Below are 19,998 nucleotides of genomic sequence, written 5' to 3' on the forward strand. Positions count from 1 at the left end.
CTTCATTGGCATTTCACGTAAAATCTAGTAACAAAAACGAACAACTTTCATTGGTATTTCGCATAAAATGTATGTTATTGTTCCAATGATAGAAGTCAAGTAAAAACCTACTTGGAAAATAACTATTTGTGTTTTCAGATAGACTTTAAATGATTTATGCGTTCAGTGTATACCACCGCTCTCCCCTTAAGGCCAGAAGCAGTTTGTTTTCCTCCCAATTCGCCGTGCAAACGATTTGTTTTTCTCCCAGTTCAAACCTAAGAGGTTCAAACGACAAAACGGCACAATATCAACACAGCTAGATAAGTCTATGTTTGTCGAGAAATGCACAAAAATATTTTAGTTGCATGGTATAGTTGAGTTCAGTGTAAAAAATTATTTAAAACTAACACGTTTGGCCCTTTTATGCTCTAGGTTCAACGCATGCTCACTGCTCCACTCGTTTATGTTTGCGGGGTTGGTGGAGCATTCGATAGCATGTGTTTCACTTTGTCACTGTTTATTTTTTATGTGAGGTAAGTAAACATCCCCATGATCTATTAAAATCTGTTTCGTTATTTTATATTAAACTGATCATTATATTTACTTATAAGTACAGAATACATACATGCTACATAATATTAAAACACGGTTGTTTTCCATCAATCAGCACCAACCCAGATGATCAGTAAATTTTCGATCGTAAAAGGATTTGGCTGTTAGAGGGAACCTTTTTTATACAACATCGCACAAACCGGCCTAAACGGCTTTGGTAAGTATTTTTACTTATTTAAACCGTTTAATCAAGAGGTTACGGTAGAAATGAGCGCAATTCAGGTACAGAGTTACATACGAGAAGGGTTAATACTTCCAAGCTGGTATTCTAAACAAGAAATCCCAAGAATCAATTTTAAAAACCTATGAGAATGACTTGTGCGATAAAATCGCCTCAGATGCAGAACTATAACCAGCATCCTTGTGGAATCCGGTCAAATGTGTTAGGTAACCATTTATAGCACCCTGAACATGTAACGGCATCACGTGAGAACAGCTCTGCTATTAAACACTGCCCAGCAAGTATGATCACCAAAACAAGCATCAAGTGTTTTTAGAGCGTCAGAATATTGAACTACATACGAAGAACGCTAGAAAAACGTCTGATGAGTGTCATGATGATCAAGTGTGTTGCAACCGTCAATAACTTTTTACACATAGTTTGTATTTATGCTAGTTCAGTACAATTTCTGTCTTTACTAAGGACTATCGTGTCCGGATGAACCTAGTAGCACAACTTACTTGTTTAAAGCCAATCACATATTTTTTTACGGTGCTTATATCTTATAAAAATGATGGTCAAATTAGTGGACAATAGGGTTGAAAGGTCACAGTTTGTGAACGAGCACCTCATTACCAAAATTTATAATGTAATGTACGCTATGTTAAACAAGAATAAAAAAATCAAATGGTCACTAAGTTCTCAAGTGGTAGTGTAACAAAAACACCATGTTACACAAGATCAAACAACATATAAGATTGAGCGAATTGATCTTCCCAGAGATTTTATACCTTCTCGCGAGCGTACCTCGGACGCTCTCCCTCCAAACGATCATGTGTAAATATCAAACGAAGTTCTCGGTGCAGTATACACGACGAGTAGGAGCTATCTTTGCAGGCGGTAACCTCTTCATCCGTACAATTCTAAATATAGCACCCCCAGAAGACACCGTCGCCGGGCTACGGTGCTCGCGGTGTGCGTTCGTATGCGTGGTGACGGACAGTGTAAGGAAAATTCGTCTAGCAGGCGGTAGCAGGAAAGTTTTTCTCCTTCCCAAGAGGCTTTTTCTCGCATATCCAGAGAAGTACGTTTCTAATTTTTACTCGGTTGCCACAGCAGTTTGGTAAAGTAGCTAGTAGGAACAAAAAAAATGTTCTAGCTGAGACAGGGGAGCGGGACCGTGATCGAGGATCCCGCAATAGTTTTCAGCTCTTTTCGCCCCTGGAGTTCGGGCAGTGTGGACGTGTGCGGAACGTCACAGCATTCTGGTGGTATCCCCGGCCAGCTGAATAAGTTTAGACCACCCGGGATAATCGTGTGTGTGTGTGTATTTCAAGAGTGCGTATATCATCTGCTCAATGAAAGGGAAACCATTTAGCCCCTGCATTTTTGATTGGAGTTTTTGAAAATGTGTTTGCGTGATCAATAATTGCCCCCCTCAGTTGGCGAGCCCGCACACTGAGCAGGGGTCAGTAAATTGTGGCTTTACTACGAAACAATCACGAAAGTCAAGTGTGAGGTGAAATCATTTTCACGGTCAATTTTCCGTCTAGATGTTTGTGTTATTTTTTTATTCACATTCATGAGGTGATCGTACAGCAAACTGTCTCTGTCAGACCTGTCTCGGTTGATGATGACTGTGTTATGGTGCAAAGGGGAAATGTGCTGCTTCCTAAAGCTTGTGTGTACAACTGCCAACTATTTTGAAGCCACGTTTAGAATACTGTGTCTTAGACGAAGCGTCAGATCCAATTTAAAATGATTTCAAAACTTTACTTCATACATACAGCAATCAATGGTTGGATAGGTGCTCAAAACCACGTGACTCATTAATTTATATTTAACGTACATCGAATTTTGGACTAAGCCTTACCGCTTCGTCGGTAATGGGGTAATCTGTTTGAGCGTTAGGTGACACTCGACGTATATACTGTATTTTCTAGTTTTTCAGTTCTGGGCCGGTTTGTCCGAATTGTTGGTCAATCCTATTCCACACACCTTAATTTTTGTTAGTTTTCAAATCTTATCTTCTAATCTTGGCTCTGCCTCTATTCTTAGTGGCTTAGATTCAATCCCAACCTAGGTCGTTCAAGTTTTTTGAGTTGAACATGTTCTGGTCCCGTTTACGGAAGGGAAGATATGGTGGTTGTTCTAGTCCAACTGTCGGGGGCTCGATGTCTAAGGCTGAGATGCCGATGTGACGTGGCTGACTAGCACTCATCGTGGACAGAGACCAACGAGAAAATTATTTTGTGGTTCTGAATTTTAACTCGAAGTTAATATGGTAAGGCCCTAACACCACGTGGGTGAGTTCTCTGACATTTTCTCCGCCTCGCATTATAGTCTTATGCTGTTGTGTTAGTGCGATGATTAAGTTTAAATTATGTGGTTGGTGCCTTTGGTGTTCTAGCTTATATTTTGCGTGCGTCTCGTAAGCGTCACTTCGTCATAAGATCCGTTGTCTTTTACCAACGGTTAGCTTTTACCTATTAATAAAACAGTAATTACCATTTTCAGCATTTTCTTCCACTTATTATTTTGTTTGAAAATAATATTCGTTTTAGATGTCTTCATTGATCTTCACTTTTTAAGACAACCGCAAGCCTTCAGAATTTGTTCAATAATTGCCGAGGCATAAAGATCCAAAATGCTGGCGTTGGTTGAACATTTTTCGGCGAATAGCAGCTACGGACCAGGTGTTTACCTTGTGACAAATTCTGAATACATTCCGGTAATACAGCTTGCGGACTCACCATCTGTTTGTGGATGTCAAGCCGGTGTGCGATTCAGTGAAACGAAATGAACTGCGGCCAATAATGATAATGTTTATATCTGGTTTTCCGACAAAGCTGATTCTTATGACGCTGAATAGCATAGCATATCAGAGTACTATTCTTAACGTCGCAGAACTTGCATCTGCGTGTTATAGCTGGGAGGTATTCTTTCAGTCACCTGCGCCAGAACTTGTCGGTGATAAATTTCGCTAATTTCCAGCTTGTACGACAGTCCACCGATTCTGTTAGAAGGAGTTTCCTGTGGGATGATTTTCCCAACAAAAATAGTTTGTCATCAACGCTTCTTGGTCTGCATACTCTAACGCGGTATAAGTAAGTGGCTTGGAGTTTATCATTGATTCCGCTTAGAGTAGAAACAATTCGAGTAGCTTGTCGTCTGGTCGATAAGGGCCGTTCAGTACTGTCTCAGTCAGTACCTTAACAGAGCAAACGAATCTCTCCCACACACACACCCCATGTGCGGTGTTGCTGGTGGGATGAACTTCCACGTAGTCAAATTATATTTATTTATTCGATCTTCGTCAGAAATCGTACAGATTAAGTGTAAATGACTTATTGTGTTAAAAGTTTATAATCCCAACTTATAATTAGATTTAGTAATATGATAGTCAAAGAATTCGGAAGTTTCGTTAAATTTGCGGCACCATCTATCTACCGGATTATTCTGGCCGTATGATGCACGGTGCCTGGGAATCCATGAAAGCGGTCGGTTTCTTATAACACGAGGAGAAACAAACAAATTAATCCTTGAAGAATATCGGGACAGTCAATGTTGCTCTACAACATATCGAAAGTGAACATTCTTTGCAAGAAGGTACGACGTGACTCAAGCGTTGGTAAATTTAGCAGCATACATCTATCATTATACGGTGGCAGACGGATAGGGTCGTACCATGGCAGTTTTCTTAAAGCAAACCGTTCAAAGCTTCTTTGAACACGCTCCAATAGATTGCTTTGTACGGCGTTGTACGGCGCCCATACTTGTACAGCGTACTCCAAAATGCTCCGGACCAGTACGCAGTATATAGATTTCAGACCGTAGAAATCCCCGAAATGAGCAGTGTTTCGTTTCAAAAAAAACCCAATGTTGCAAAAGCTTTAGCCGTTGTCGCTGTGATGTGGTCGGTAAAGCGAAGTTTTCTGTCAAATAACACCCTCAGGTCATGGATAGATTCCGCGCTTTCGATGACACACGCTTGAAGAATATACCCTTAGAGTTGTCGAGTGCCCGAAACATATCACCTTACATTTAACGACGTTGATCTGCATTCCCTTCGGCGAGCATCACTCTTCAATATTGACTATATCCGCTTGGAGCACAGCTAAATCGAGTCCAATTGAGCGAAACATTTTCATATCATCAGCGTAGAGCAGATTTCCAGACTTTATGCGGGTGCAGGGACTCTTTCATGAATAATATAAAGATAAATGGCCCTAGGTGACTTTCTTGAGGGACACCGGTTGGCGTTTCAAATACGCTTGCGTATGTGGTGTCGATTCTAACGAAAGCGGATCGTTCAGAAAGGTAAGATTGTAGCCATCTGGTTATCCACGGAGGAAATTCTAGTCGCTGTAATTTCATAAACGCAATGTTGTGCGGCACCTTGTCGAATGTTTTAGCGAAATCAAAATATATTGCATCAACTTGCTGGCGCATCTCGATGGCTGGAACTAGAAAACTTGTGTACGTCATCAAGTTCGAAGTGGCCGAGCGTTTCTTTACAAAGCCGTGCTGACGTTCATCAATTATGTGCGAAGATGCAGCGTACATCGCATTGTAAACAATCTTTTCCAGAGCTTTGGCCAGACAATTCAGAAGCGAGATCTCTCTACAGTTTTCAATATTATGCGTGTTTCCTGCCTTATGGATAGGAACTATAGCAGCTTCTTTCCACACACTAGGGAAAACATTTTCCGTGATCGAGCGCTTGAAAATGATGCTTACTGGTACAGAAAGCGCTCGGGCACAATGTTTTATGAACAAAGGCGGCAAGCAATCCGGACCTGGCCCTTTCAACGGATCAACGCTGGACAAAGCTCATCAAAGAACGTCGGCATCGTTTACGTTAGGGCGGGGGAGGCTGATATTATAGTATGGCAATGTTTTAAGGTAGTCGTGCGATGGGTAGACAGGAGGGCTGGTAAATACATCTCGGAAGTGATCTGCAAAAAGATCCACCGACACGGCTGCGGACTGTGAACATTTGTCTCGCAGATAAACATTTTCTGGAATACCCCCGGAGCGTTTTCTGCTATTTATAAACTTCCTTAATGTCGAGGGATTATTTCGCAGGTTGCATTGGACTTGGTTGAGATACTCACCGAATGCACTGTTCCGGGCTGTTTCATACGAGGGTCTGCCTCAAAGGGAAGAAAACCGTATTTGTATAAGAATAAGAAGAGTCGCAGATTTGACAGACGCAAAACAGATTCAAGATAATCTGCATAAGGTGTATGCATGTGTGTACAATAATATTATTGGTGGCAAACACCTTGAGAACCTCAAAAAGGCTGAAAGCACTAGTTTCTGTATTCAAAACTTTACGTTTGAATTAATTTCGTTTTTAATAATTGCATTTTTTTTGGCAAAATGAAGTAGCATTCACGCAATGTCGATCTTGCTAATCGTAGAACCAAAACTCTCGCTTTACGAGTGCCTATACCTTTTCTGGTATCATCTTGGGTTTTCACGTAATTGCAAGACGGATACAGGTGTACACATTTTTTTTCTGTGTGTGAGTGCGGTTGTCATTTTTCTTTGATGAAGCCGAAAAAACAAGAGGATATGAAGAAGAAAAGCACAAACAAATGACGTAGTGGGCCTTTCTGTTGCCATAAGTTTTCTTTCGGTTCGTTCATAGTTAATTTAACCGGTTTTTTTCGAAGTAAAAAGTGTCCCTAAGTGTTCTAATAGGTAGATCCGAGGTGAAGCTCAGTAATTGGCAGTTTGACAAGACCAAAATTGACAAGACCATATTGACCAATTGCGCTGTACTGACTTAACTAGCAACTGCCGTGCACGCTTGTCATCATCGAACTCAGGAACCTCACACAAACAGTTTTATCTAAGGTGAAGAAATCGCGGAGTTCAGTTCCCGATCTGAGTCAGATCCGGTATGCATCCATAAATGCTCCATCGCAGCCGCCATTTTGCCCCGATTGAATCACTAGGTCCTCCTCTCAACGTCAGGGGAAAACAACTAGGTCTATCGTTAGCTTAGGCTGAACCAGCTCACAGTCCTGCTACGAAAGACCATGTAAATAGGGAAAGTGTTTAGGATGGCAGGATCAGGCAGTTAATTGTACTGAGTGCCTCATCCCAGATCAATCTGCACACGTTCCGAATTCGACTCGATCCGCCTCACATTTCCGGTTCATTGAAACGTGAGTGGTTGCGACTAACCTTCGAGCCCTGGTCGATGAATGTGAAAGTGCTCAGACGGTTGTTGTCGCTTGATAGGACGACAGGCACGATGCGAATGAGTGACCACTTGAGGTCACCACAAAACATGTAACTAGCTGCTACGCCCATGTGTTCCATGATCTATATGGTAATTTTCTATGATTATTGAGGCAGGTTCTGCAAAATTCTTTTTTTCTGAGCCATTTCCATCGTTTGTCCAAACTTGCGCCCTTTAAATTGGTGACAGTCCGCCACTCGATGACCCATACGACCACATGCCTCGCACGGCTTACTAACATTGAAATTGTTAGAAGCTCCCCTAGTTTCCGCGGAGGTAGTTCACTCGTGGGAGTGAGTGTAAACGACATCGGTTTCTTTGGGCTTCCGTTTTTTGTTTCTTGGAGTGCTCCCCAGTTCAAGAAGCTCGAAGGAAACTTGCCGGCAACGGAATGTAGGCCGCAAATTGGTTGGCTCTTGTATTTATATTAGAAGTCCGGTCACATTGACCCTGTTAGCTTCGCCCGAAATCCTTCATTAGTGTCGGATTTGACAGGTGACTTTTTTGGTCAGCTCCACCAAGTTCTGAATCGAGTGGCCTAAATTGGTCAGCATTTCCAACGGAACGTGCCGAATTTTATTCATCAGCTATCGAACAATATGATCCGGTCTTCCGAAAGGTACGGTAATTTTTGCAGCTGCGGAACGGTTTCAGTCGGTGCGATGCTGGAGAATTTTTTTTTGTCGGTGCGGCAGGATGAAGTCGTTTAAGGCGACACGAGTGCTTTGAGAGTGTAGATGCTTTTGGACTTTATGAATAATCCTCTACATGGGGAAATCAACAAATGTTGCACCCTGCTTCCCATATCCGTAACTGAACTACCTCTTCTCCTCCTTTGTACCCGTTGACGGATGATTTTCTGTGGCCTTTTGAAGGATTCCTTTCATATATGTTGCTGCATCATTTTTAGTGCCAGCTCTTTTTTCAGTTTGAGGTCACGTAGGTTCCGCTCCTTTTTGGCGAGCTTTTATTTTTCATCCAACTGGCGCTCGTCTGCTTTTAACTGCCGCTGTATGATCTCGTTCTGTTCCAAAAACTCATATTCCTTCGGTCGAAGTTCTTCGACGAGTTTTGATTTGTCTTCTAACAGCGTGACAGACTACCAAACGGATGTCGTGACGAGCAAACGGATATCAAACAACACCTCAGTTTGGGAGGAAAACGCTGGAGCAAATCGTACGACGACGAATCTGCAGACGCTATCCGAAGTGGCGTTTCTTGAACGAACCACTCGCCTTCGAGAGGGAGATACCCAACCATTCGTTCGTAGTCGGAAAAATACTGACCCAAGAAAGCTTCACTAAGCAAAAGGACATCGTCAAACTAGGGCGATCGCGGCTCAAGATCCTTCTAGAGGGGAAGGAAATATATCCGCTGTTGGAAAAAATACAATTCGATAAATACAACATGAAACACCAGCTTCGATATCGCAAACGTTTTGCTTCGTCAAAAGGGTCCCCAAGGAGCACGACGAAGAGGAAATTCAGAACAGCTTAGCCGCAAAAATTAGGCGCCGAGCCCCGTTGGAAACAGGAGTACAGCTGATACCGACAAACAACATCTAGGTCACCGTCAAAGGCGGAAAAATTTCGGACTCTATTGAGAGTGGAGCTGTATGTGTTTCCTGTACAACAGCGCCAGAACTCCTGGAGGTTTAGGCACTCGCAGAAGGTCTGCAGAGGAATAAACAAATGTGAAAAATGCTCGGAGGATCATGCAGAAGAGAACCCTTGCAAGAAGTAAACTGCGGTAAAAAACGACGGACAATGCAAGGAACACAAACGGAGGGAAAACATTCTCAGCACAATGAAAACGCAGCGGATGACCTATGTCGAAGCAGAAACGCACTGCCCGGAGCGGACCAACGGGTATTCGCTACTGGACATAGTGTCATAAGAGGAATTCCCTAGAATGGAAGACATCGAAGCACAGAAAGCAAGACTGGTAGTGAAGAGATCCGGTAACAGAACCCAAAGAGGAATAAAAGCAAATCGCAGCTGGAACGGCTGGGTTCACCTACCGGCAAACAATGAAGAGCAGGTATACAACACAATAGCAGTGGAAACATTACTAGCAGGAGTACAAGAAGATCTAATCAGACAGCTGAATTCAAAGGCGTGGCTTAAACCATTAATGAAGTTGAGGAATGAAGCAGTTAGTCGAGTCGAATACAGAGTGTAACGAACGCTTTAGAAACAGACCAGCTTATTGTGTACATTTTCGGAAAGATCAACGAAATAGTCGACCACATCCTGGATTGTCAACAAGGAGAACATAAAATAGACCAGACAAATAAAAATTACCAATAAAATCGCAATTCTGCGACACAACATCCAAAGCTTTAAGATTGACACCGGTGTAGTGGAGTGGACTGAAACTGTACCGTTTTTGCACTTTCTAGCAGAAGTGCAGAAAACTGGATATGTTCCATTGACACTTCTGCTGGAAAGTGCAATCCACTACACCGGTGTCAATCAATCGAAAATCCCGAATTGAATAGTGAATGCCAGCATGCACTATTAGGCAATCCATGAGACGTTTCTGATCGTTAATCCGAGGGGTGCGACGTCCGACAATATCGTTGATTCGGTCCAACATCAAACGAATCGGACTAACGAAAGATGCTTGTCAGACGAGTTTTTCTGTTCGCTGGAGCAGACATGTTGACAGAACCCACCGCTGAATTGTTAAACAAACGTCTAATGGATTGCCTAAATAACCAATCTGACGAAGATCTGAGAAAATTATTCTAATAGTTGGAGCAGTTAGAAGGGGAGTTAGTACAGTCGTAATTCGCTGGTTGGACATTTTTAACCACCGCTTTTCCGTTGGGCCTCCGCTACCCATGATCGCATATTTGTCCCGTTTTCTGTGGGATTTCCTATTTTTATGGGACTAGTTTGCGATCATGGGCAGTCCGCTAGTTGGACCATTGTCCAACTAAAGAACATCTTAATGCCAAAATCTCATGTCAAATTTACTTGGACAATCAATCCAACAATAATTAGAGATGTGAACAGTGATGTGTATCTACACTATTAACATCCGCTCTGGGGAGTTTCTGACATCTGTAAGTATTGTCGCGCTTATAATAAAATCTCACATTGCGGGTGTCTGAAAGGCGCATCAAATATAGCCGCAGTTGCTCCGCAAGGAGATTTCAATGGAGCTTTATTTTTCTGCCAGCTGTGTGCTTTTCGAGAGCTTCAAGGAAAAAGCTGCCTATGAATTTATATAGGCGGCTGTCATGCGCCTATCTCAATTGAGCTTTCATATAATCGCATAACGAGCGATTATCCTGCAAGGCACAATAGGTCCAACTAGTGAATAAAATTCGTTAGTTGGACAGAACCGTAGCCGAACCAGCGAATCGGGACTGCTTAGGGAGCGGACTTCAATGCCCACTATAACAGCTAAAGCACAGAATTCCCGGAGTGTCCCCAAGGAAAGCTACCCATCAGCTGATTACGACTTATGCTAGTTTATTTCACTGAAAAATATACTACCAAAATCAAGGGGCGTGACACTTTCAATAAATTATAAATTATTATAAAAATATAATGTTTTTGTAAAATTATAAACTAATTATAATTTTATACACCTATACATTCAACAACTTTCGAACTTATATTCGAACTTATTCTCAGTGTGCGGTGAATTTATGAGTGTTGTTTTTTTATTGTTGACAATGTTAAATTGAAAAAAAAATCGCAATCCGCTTCAAAATAATTTCATCCGGAACCGATCTGATTGCATATGACGTAGAAGAATACTTACGGAACAGCAGGTAAACCAACAATTATATTAATCTGCAAACCAATCTTACTATTTTTCCCTTCTTCCAGAATTTGAACAAACATTCTAAGGATCACAAAGAAATTTAATCTACATACGGAATTCCATCCGGAATGTGAGCACTTCGTTTCGACCAACTTCAATTGGAAAATATTTCTGTAGAACTTTCACGGCAAGTTAGAAAATGTAGCGTTGAAGGCAAAGGCACTCGGATTCGATTCTTGAGGTCTTCTCGTAGCAATACTGCTGCTGTACAAACAGGTTTGTTGCCACGGGGGATGTTTCAACCTGTACCAGGATGCGGGAGTAATACTTGGATCAACAGGATGTGGGAGCAATACATGCTCTGGTCGAACGGCGCGTGAAGTTTTTTAACGGACTTCATAATTTTGTAACGTAATCATGTTTTGCCTGACTTGGGGAAACCAACATAAACTCCAGTTCTGTGTTGATATGGATCGCATTAGGAATCATATGATTAAGAATAAATAGTGTTTGAAAGAGTCGAATAAAGTTTTATTTATTCATTGTTTAATCGTTAAACCCGTTTATTAGGACACAGCATAATGTAATGCCCAGGATAGTTGTGTAAAAATTTAGTTTTAGGAACATTATGAGAGGAAGGATTGCCTTAATGCACGTGAAACTTTTCTATCGTCCGCGCAGTGGCGATAACTGCTTTCGATTTGGTAAACTGCCGAGACGAACAGGTACTTTCCCGCTCGGTGATCGCAATCGAGGTCCTTTGGTTGACGAGGATCAATTTGTAGAATTACATCTTCTGAAGAATATCGCGCATCATTTGTTTCCATTTATTTTTTTCATCGACCAAAATACTATAAATTTGATTTAATGAAATCATTGCTTTATGCCTTTACGTAAATTCAATTTTTCTTGATATTTTTCTCACAAAAAGGTATGTTACCCCTTAATCCGCCCAGTAGTTCAGACAAAAAGAAAATATGTAGTAGGATTTTGAGTTTGTGCTAAAAGATATGGAGATTCTCAAAAACGTAGTCGAAATGCTGTCGAAGGGGAGAAAATTCCGGAAAGATGGCGAATAACTGAAATCAAACCGATCCCTAAACACGGAGTTACCCTTCCCTGCCCGAATCCAAAGAAGCCAGTTGCTCTTATGAGCGTGCGTCAATTTGAAGTTGATAAATTCTGCAGTGAAGGACAGGCTAGTCTCAGTTCCAGAAATCAACCAGCTAATGTCGGAAACCACGTTCGGGTTCAGAAACAACTGCTCGGTAACCACATGCATAAACTTTGTAGTAAACAAAGTCACAGAAGCGAAGAAACAAAATCTTGAATGTCTGGTAGTGTTCCTATATGCCTTGAAAGCGTTCGACTCGATCAAAACGGAAATGCTATGGTGAAACAAAAGATTCCTGGAAAACTAATTACATGAATATACAGTAACCTGAAGGAGAGAACCCTGGTCCTAAGGACGGAACAAGGAAAAATTTCGACCACAGTCAATGAAGGTTTGCCGCAGGATGCCCACTGTCGCCAGTTCTTTTTAATCTCTATCTCAGAATCGAGCTCAACAATCACAAATACTACAGTATCGATAGGAAGATGAGACACTTGTGAAAAAGCCAGCAAGAAGCTGCCGTTACTGAAGGTACTAGTAAGAAGATAAAGCTACTCGAATCCAGCAACACTGGGAAACGGGACTAATACGAAACAGACCAGAATGCGGAGTAACAATGTACGCTATGCAAAAAGTATAGTTGTTTTTTTCGTGCAGGAGGGCACAATACCTAACTTAAAATTAGTTTTTGGCGTTTCGGATTCTCCTCATCAGTAACTAGCACCATCTTAGTGCCAATTAGCTGGTAAATCTAAACTAGCAACAAAATTAGCACTAGTTAGACGCTCAATCCTAAATCCAAAATGTCATACGTCTTGTATGAACTAGGCAACAGGCATGTTCCAAGTGATGTCTCGGAAGACAGCAATAACTCACTCGGAACATGCCAATTTGCTTCGCAAAGACTCTGATATAAAACCATTAAACCCCAACCACTCAAGACGACATGGTTCAAGCACATAACGCAAGGGAGAATAAAAATCTAAGCAAAATGCGTTCTGGCCACATGCTCACCAAAGATAAGAGATTTGCCCGAAAAAAGTAACAGCCGACGCAGACGTTGAAAAAAATGTAGACACCTGTACTGCCGTGATACGCATAACAGTCCCACCTGCATAGGAAACCCATAGCAAATGGGACTGTTATGCGGATCACGGCAGTGTACACCTCGAGATGGGCCATCCCTGACCTTAGCCTGTCACATTACGGTGACGAACGGAAAGAAAAAAAGACACGTTACGTTCCGCGGCGCCCCCGGCCCCTATCTGATGTTCCCACCTTTCTTTTTATAAAAAAATGTAACTATTGAAAAAAGTTTCCAATAAATATAAGCAATCAAATCTTCCACAGATAAGTTCCTGCGCGCGAGGAGTTTTTTGACCCGAACCGGCCAACACACCGACACCCAAAATGGATCCGGAAGCATTCCTGGATATCGCCAATCAGGTGATAAAGCTGAAAATGTTCCCGTACTTTGATATCGCGCACAGCCTACTGTGTGCGCTGTCGGTAAAGGAGGATCTTGGAGCAGGGGCGCAAGCATTCTCCCGTAAGCACCCGCTCGCCTGCTGGCTATCGACGATGCTGGTCGTTTTCGCGGGTGGTATGGTCGCCAATGGGTTGCTCGGCGAGCCAATCTTAGCGCCGTTGAAGAACACCCCACAGCTGCTGGTGGCTACCGCTTGTTGGTATATCGTTTTCTACACTCCCTTCGACGTTGGATACAAGGTGGCCAAGTTCCTACCAGTTAAACTGGTAGCCAGTGCCATGAAAGAAATCTATCGTGCAAAGAAGGTATGTGGCGATGTTCCAGTTTTGCATTGTTCAAAATTTATATCTTTTCCTTATCAGATACATGATGGCGTGACACATGCTGCGAAGTTGTACCCGAATGCTTTTATCATCATGATCATCATCGGCACACTGAAGGGCAATGGAGCTGGCTTCACCAAGCTGCTCGAGCGATTGATTCGTGGTGTATGGACTCCAACCGCTATGGAATTCCTGCAGCCTAGTTTGTTAGTATTTTTACCCTGACCAATTTTGAAAGAGTCCGTTTTAACATATACTCTTCTTACTGTATTTTAGCTACACGAAAGCCTCGCTCATTGCATCCATCATCTTCGTTCTGGACAAAAAGACCGACCTGATCTCAGCACCGCACGCCCTGGTCTACTTTGGCATTGTCATTTTCCTTGTGTACTTCAAGCTGTCGTCGTTGCTACTGGGTATTCACGATCCGTTCGTACCCTTCGAAAACCTGAGCTGTGCACTGTTCTTCGGTGGCATCTGGGATAGTTTGGCTAAGATCCTAGGTCGCGGACAAGCCAAGGAAGAATCGAAGGACGCTAAGAAATCTAATTAAACGCACAACTTGGGAGGGGGGGTTTGAATATCGGGCAATTTTCTTTTGAAAAACTTTATTTAGCTTAGATGCGCCTTTTTTCGCGATTTATTTTAACGTTCAAAGCACAGATCGATGCACTTTCGACACAACTACGCAACAATTTAGATATAAGAACAAATAGAATGATGCATTCTAGTCAGATGATACCAAATTCGATAGAAGTGACAAAGTGAGATTGATGAGAAGGAAGACATGGACGAACGACTTGAGGCAGCTTTTAACTATCATACTTCATAAGAGTAACCTGATTTTCAACGCAGAAAAAGTCAACATGGAAGGGAAGACAAAAGCACAATCAAATCACAGTGGGTGAGATTCGGTTGTCCTTTATCTCGAACAAATTAGCAATTCGAGTGGCAATATTTAGGTGAACTTTGAGACCATTTTTAAATTTGAGAACAAGTAAATTAGTATTAGGTAAGACGCAAAAATGACTCAAACTACAAACAAAATGCGAGTGAAATATACAAATGATTCAATCCAGACAGTTGAATGTTCAATTTTAACCTAAATGCATTCGGAATTCATAATTCAATATTTTATGTTCATCGTAAAATTCATTACTTAACCACGTAGATTTACTGTTCACTTCACTGGTCTAGATCGTCGTGTAATGGGCCTTACAGTGAACAATGAACTCCGAAACCGGATCGTTATCGCCTTCACCTCTCATCGAACCGGTGATTTCTTCGTTCTCCACCATTGGCAAAAATAGCTGCACAAACTCCGGCGAGTACGGGTGCGTGATAGTCTCCAGCACTTCGGTCACAAAGTATCTAATCAGCGATATATCTGTATCGCCACGGGTACAGCACTGCCGGATGTACTTCACAACTGGCACGACGCACCCTCTGGCTAGCAGATTTACCATACGATCCAGCAACATTTTCTTCATTTCAAGTTGAACCAGAATCTCCAGCTCGTCCTGCTTGGATTCAAACAGTTGGATCAACAGGCGAAGGATCTGGTCGTGCAACGACGAATGAACACAGGCGACCTCGTCCAGAAGGGCCAGATGCAGCGGACAACTTTCAGTGCACAGTTTGAAATAGGAGGGTTCAGTAACGGTATTTTCCACCCATCGAATCACACCCACACCGACCACCGGAAAGCGAATGCAGTTGTACAGTGTGGAAATTTCAGCGATTAGTTCCGTGGATCCGCGGTTCACGTTGCATATGGCGTGCACTTTTTCGACAGCCTACGAGTAAAAGAAAAACGTTAACAACGGATTTTATCGACGTTCTATTCTAAACAGTTACTTGAATAGTTGCTTTCAGCTCGTCCTTGTTGGTGGTACGTTGTCCTTTTGGCTGTCCCTTTTTCCCAGCCGTTTCACAAACACTAGCCGCATACGCCAGCAGATAGATATACTTCGACTTGTGCTCCTGATTGATCTTCACTCCAACTTTGAAAAGTGAATCAACCAACAGGTCTAGAAATTGCGGATTGCGAATGAGATCGATTGGTGGTGGCTCCGGCGATGAGTAGTTACGGTAAAGAACCGTAATGTCGGCCGGATTCAATGCGTTTCTAGTCAGCATAGAAGTTAGAGCTTCGCAAGCTTGCGGATGCCGGGCCGACCCGTTCAGAGCCATTGTAATGGGGGTAACGTTGTGATTGCTGTAATAAAACAAACAAATTTAGCAATAACCCAATAAATGATTTCAATTATAAAACAAACTTTTTCAGTGCATATTTCGTAATTTCCTGCGCCAACCGTTTCATAATGAACCCTCCCTTCGGTTCCTGCGACAGCACCTGAATCAACACCTGACTGTAAACGTAGGTATGCTGTCCGTGGCAAACCATTTTGGCACACTCGTGTATCGCATTCTGCCAGTCTTCCGGGTGGTTCAAAAATTTGGCAATCGACGTTTTCAGTACCCTCGAAAACACCTCAATCTGCTGGGCAGCTGTGGAAATCGACGTGATTTCACTCTGAAAGCCAGCGTCCGAAATCAACTTGATGGTAAAGTTCAACATCAGACAATCCGGGTACTCTTCGGCTAACCGATAAATCAGTGACCGCCACGTGTGATGCTCGATCATTTCCGTTAACCATCCGGGGGTCTCACCTTCCTCGGTGAAAATTTTGTCCGCTTTCTTCGGATCGAACGTTTTGAGGATCATATCCTTCAGGTGGTTTTCGACCATCGCCTGAACATCGGTAACGCGTACACCAGCTAAAATGAGCCACTCGGCGAGAAGATTTGCCATCTGAGCCACGGCCGTATAGTTTGCCGATAGTTGGTTGATGACCTGTTCCGGTGTTCCGCCCGCTTGAAAGTATCTTTTAAGCTGAGCGAAGATTCCTGGCTCCATAATGTAGTCAGAGGTGGCAAACTTTCCCAGACATTCGGTGAGAACCTCTTGAGGGTTTTCCAGCGGTTCGTCGTGTCCATCGGCCTGATTGGGAATGATAAATGAATGAACAAAATAAATACCAGATACATACTACAAGCAAGTGCTCATGTTTACCTCCTCTTCGCCGTGCTGGTTACCACCGCGGTTCATCCAACTTTCTTCCTCGAACTCCTCACCCATTGCGCTCATATTTTACACTATATTTATACTATAAATGTAAATTGTTTTAAATTATATGTAAAAATATAAAACAGCACAGAAACTAGCCAAATGAAATCATAAGCGCGTCGTATATTATTTTGGACGAGTTGTCAAAATTAGTTCAAGGACGTCGGATAAAAGTGGGATAGCGTAAAATACACACTTATTTAGTTCGACTAAATTATGAGTGGCAATAAATTAAAGGCCTGGTAATGAGCCAATCCCAGCAGGAATTTAACTTCTATTTATTTACTAATTAAATTTATTTAGTTTTGTTTAGCCATTCCAAATCCATAAATCTGCCAGTACGATGGAAGAATTCGTACTGCCAGATTTCTGTTAGTCCATGCCCACTGAGACGTCCAAAAAATTGTTTCAAAATCGTTCAACACGGGTCCAACAAAGGACGTCTGTTGAACGATTATTTGGACGTCCTTCAACGTTGGTCCAACGAACGTCCTTCATTGGACGATTTTGAAACCAACCGTTCTTAGAGGGTGGCCAAGGGGAGTTTCTCATGCAAATTCCCAAAAAGCGAGCCAAAAAGTAAACAAAAAATTTGGTTGGATCACACTGGCTGACGGAAAGAAGACCCAAATAATGGGCGAAGCTAGTGGCGTCATTTTTTGGTGTCGATTACGAAGAAAAAGTGATAACGATTTCAATTAATTATGTGAAATATGTGCCAGGACTTGCTTCGAGCTTGATTCCAGTTACGAAATTGAAGAATGAGTTTATATACTTCCACACGATTTCACAATTTCCCACATTCGTTGGCTAAATGAAGTGCACTAAACAAACAAAATACAAGCGAGAACACGTCAATTATTAAAAAAAAAACAATTTTAAGCTTAAGCCAAACATGAACCGCCATGTTTGAAAAAAGCAAAAAACAACCAAGTCCATTTCAGCCGCCAGAAAATTTGTCTAAGTATTGAAATTGCCTTTAAATCGCATTCGCAAATTGCATGTGCTCCTAGGGGCAATTAGCACAGGCGAATTGAGTCAAACGTCAAACTGTTTAAATCGCCTGACTATGTTCGTCCGCATTTTTTTTACCGGGTTGCGTTCAACAGTGATGGTTGTTGGGTTGTAAACCCAAGTAGTACCGTTGTTACGACGGGATGTCGGTATGGTGGTGTATATTGCTTGAAGATTAGAGAATCTGCAGCGAGAGCATCGGTTCGATTGCCTTTCCCGCCTGTTACGGAACGCAAGTCGATGCAGATTCTGGACATCGTTCACACGCACCTCTGTGGGCCGATGAGGAATGTAACGCCGAATGGTAACAGGTACGTGATGAACATAATAGATTTTAGCAGATTTACTGTGACTTACCTGTTGAAGAGCAAAGCAGAAGCCATTGACTGCATTAAGGTGTATGTGAAGTGGACTGAGACTCAGTTCGATCGTAAACCCAAAATCACAGAGAATGTTCGGTTTACTCCCCCTAAGCTGGGATGCTTTGGGTACCCGGTCTACAGGCCGAAACTCGCAATTGAACGCAACCAACAAAACATGAACCCAAATCTGCACTTATTACATTTATTCAACACCCTCCTGCTTAACCATTGATGTTTTAACTTCCTAGCTACTACTACTCACGTATGATGGGCCCATCCTTCTATTTCCCTGACTTGCATAGCCTTCCTGTGCCATTGTGACCTTTCGGTCCTCCGTAACATTTCCACCTCCTTGACGAATACCGACACCGTGACTCTTCGAAGGAAAACTTCAACGGCGATCTTCCAGTGGTGCAACTGACACTGTTGTGTTTCTCAGTCACTCCGTGATGGCTTTCACTCCAGCTGGAGAACCTCCCTTCGTCACTGTCTCCGTTCTGTTTAGCAGACAAAACCGTTGCCTCGTAGGGTGCACTGCGTGTAGCAGAAGAAAATCACTCCTTCGCAGTTTCCGCTGAGTCTGGCAATTAAAGAAAAAAAACCTTCCCACTCGAAGGTTTTTTGCTGCGAACTTCCGACTTCGGAGAGCTTCAAGAATTCGTCCTACCGGCCACGTCCTTCACCTGGACGATCCTAGTTTCATTGTTCCGTTTTATTGGATATTTCCTCTTCGCAATTAACTCTGCGCACGGAAAGCGCAAATCAATCTTGTGCAGTAGCCTCTTCCTTCTTCCGAAAATAGTGCTGTCTTACGAGATCGAACCCGAACTTGACCTGATGTCCTGCTTGTCGTGCGTTCCTTACGGGAATGTTCGATTTCTTCACCGATTTTTGTTCGATCCACGCTAGAATTGACTTTCGCCGTCGTCTGAATGCTTCTTGGAATGGAGCCTACTGCTATAGGTTGTCCCGACGTTTTCCGTGTGGTTCCGTCGCCGATTGAAACCGAGATCGATAGGTTGTTTCTTCGCTGCCTACTTCTCGCGGAGAATCGAATTTTCTGCAACGCTAATTGCCAAAATACTCGGCCAACTTCGCGTTTGCTCGAGTTTTTTCCTCGACTGGATGAAAATGCGGCCGATCCTCGAGGCGGAATGTGACGTCTGCTTAGTGCCTTGTCACCAGCACAGTCCCAGTAGAATTCTGCTGTTTCCGTTCTGCTCTGGTTTGCTCGCATTTATGTGGTGGTGTTGGCAACATTTTCGTTTCCCCTGAACGGACGTGACATTGACTTGTTGTCATACGGGGGGCTTAGTGATTGGCGATTACAGTCAGCCGGTGAAGACATTAATTGCAAAGACTGTCTACACTATTGCTAACGCTAGATTCATGCTTACTCTTAGGTCTTGTACAGAATTTAAACGTATACGCTACAAGAACCAGAGATGCCAGGTACTTTTTTCAAATGTCTGCAATAATAATTTTAGTCTGGGAAGAACAAATGCCAGGAAAGCTAGTGTAACCAAAAGCCTTTATATTCAAAAATCTGTAAATATCTGCAACCAAACTAAAAAATCTGCAAATATCTGCAACCAAACCACAGAGAACAGACATCCATGATCGAACAAAAATATTTAAAAAATGTGTGTAAATATTTGAATTAATATACGATAAACACTAGCGCCGCCACACCAACCTATCCCAACTATCCGGCAAATCGATTCCGGAACCGGTTCGAAATCCTGAATGGATTCAGTTTGGAATCTTGCTCAAAGA

General features: G+C 42.6%; 2 protein-coding genes across 6 annotated transcripts; one reads left to right on the forward strand and one right to left on the reverse strand.

The window, feature by feature from the left end:
* Positions 1 to 407: 407 nt before the first annotated feature.
* LOC131684532 (trimeric intracellular cation channel type 1B.1-like) lies at positions 408 to 14,796 on the forward strand. 5 transcript variants are annotated; one of them, XM_058967520.1, is made up of 5 exons: positions 408 to 515; positions 650 to 751; positions 13,255 to 13,698; positions 13,756 to 13,922; positions 13,993 to 14,796. In XM_058967520.1, the coding sequence occupies exons 3-5, from the start codon at positions 13,315 to 13,317 to the stop codon at positions 14,267 to 14,269; spliced, it is 828 nt and encodes a 275-aa protein (XP_058823503.1). In that variant the 5' UTR covers positions 408 to 515; positions 650 to 751; positions 13,255 to 13,314; the 3' UTR covers positions 14,270 to 14,796. The 5 variants fall into 5 exon arrangements, with proteins under 5 accessions (XP_058823503.1, XP_058823513.1, XP_058823487.1 ...); XM_058967530.1 differs by lacking the exon at positions 408 to 515 and having other exon boundaries at positions 629 to 751; XM_058967504.1 differs by lacking the exons at positions 408 to 515; positions 650 to 751 and adding an exon at positions 1,690 to 1,838.
* Positions 14,797 to 14,848: 52 nt separating this feature from the next.
* Positions 14,849 to 17,003, reverse strand: LOC131684526 (negative elongation factor D-like). The gene is made up of 4 exons (XM_058967489.1): positions 16,793 to 17,003; positions 15,996 to 16,720; positions 15,574 to 15,934; positions 14,849 to 15,512 (listed from the first exon to the last, which is right to left on the reverse strand). The coding sequence occupies exons 1-4, from the start codon at positions 16,865 to 16,867 to the stop codon at positions 14,910 to 14,912; spliced, it is 1,764 nt and encodes a 587-aa protein (XP_058823472.1). The 5' UTR covers positions 16,868 to 17,003; the 3' UTR covers positions 14,849 to 14,909.
* Between the last annotated feature and the right edge of the window lie 2,995 nt (positions 17,004 to 19,998).

This window comes from Topomyia yanbarensis, chromosome 1, assembly GCF_030247195.1.
Source record: "Topomyia yanbarensis strain Yona2022 chromosome 1, ASM3024719v1, whole genome shotgun sequence".
Taxonomy (NCBI): Eukaryota; Metazoa; Arthropoda; class Insecta; order Diptera; family Culicidae; genus Topomyia; species Topomyia yanbarensis.

Bases quoted from the DNA above. Each gene is read 5' to 3' on its own strand.
- LOC131684532 (XM_058967520.1), top strand. From the start codon at position 13,315: ATGGATCCGGAAGCATTCCTGGATATCGCCAATCAGGTGATAAAGCTG. The intron at 13,699-13,755 runs GTATGTGGCGAT...TTTCCTTATCAG, and splicing joins AAATCTATCGTGCAAAGAAG to ATACATGATGGCGTGACACA. The intron at 13,923-13,992 runs GTTAGTATTTTT...ACTGTATTTTAG, and splicing joins GAATTCCTGCAGCCTAGTTT to CTACACGAAAGCCTCGCTCA.
- LOC131684526 (XM_058967489.1), bottom strand. From the start codon at position 16,867: ATGAGCGCAATGGGTGAGGAGTTCGAGGAAGAAAGTTGGATGAACCGC. The intron at 16,721-16,792 runs GTAAACATGAGC...ATTCCCAATCAG, and splicing joins ACCAGCACGGCGAAGAGGAG to GCCGATGGACACGACGAACC. The intron at 15,935-15,995 runs GTTTGTTTTATA...GTTTTATTACAG, and splicing joins ACGAAATATGCACTGAAAAA to CAATCACAACGTTACCCCCA.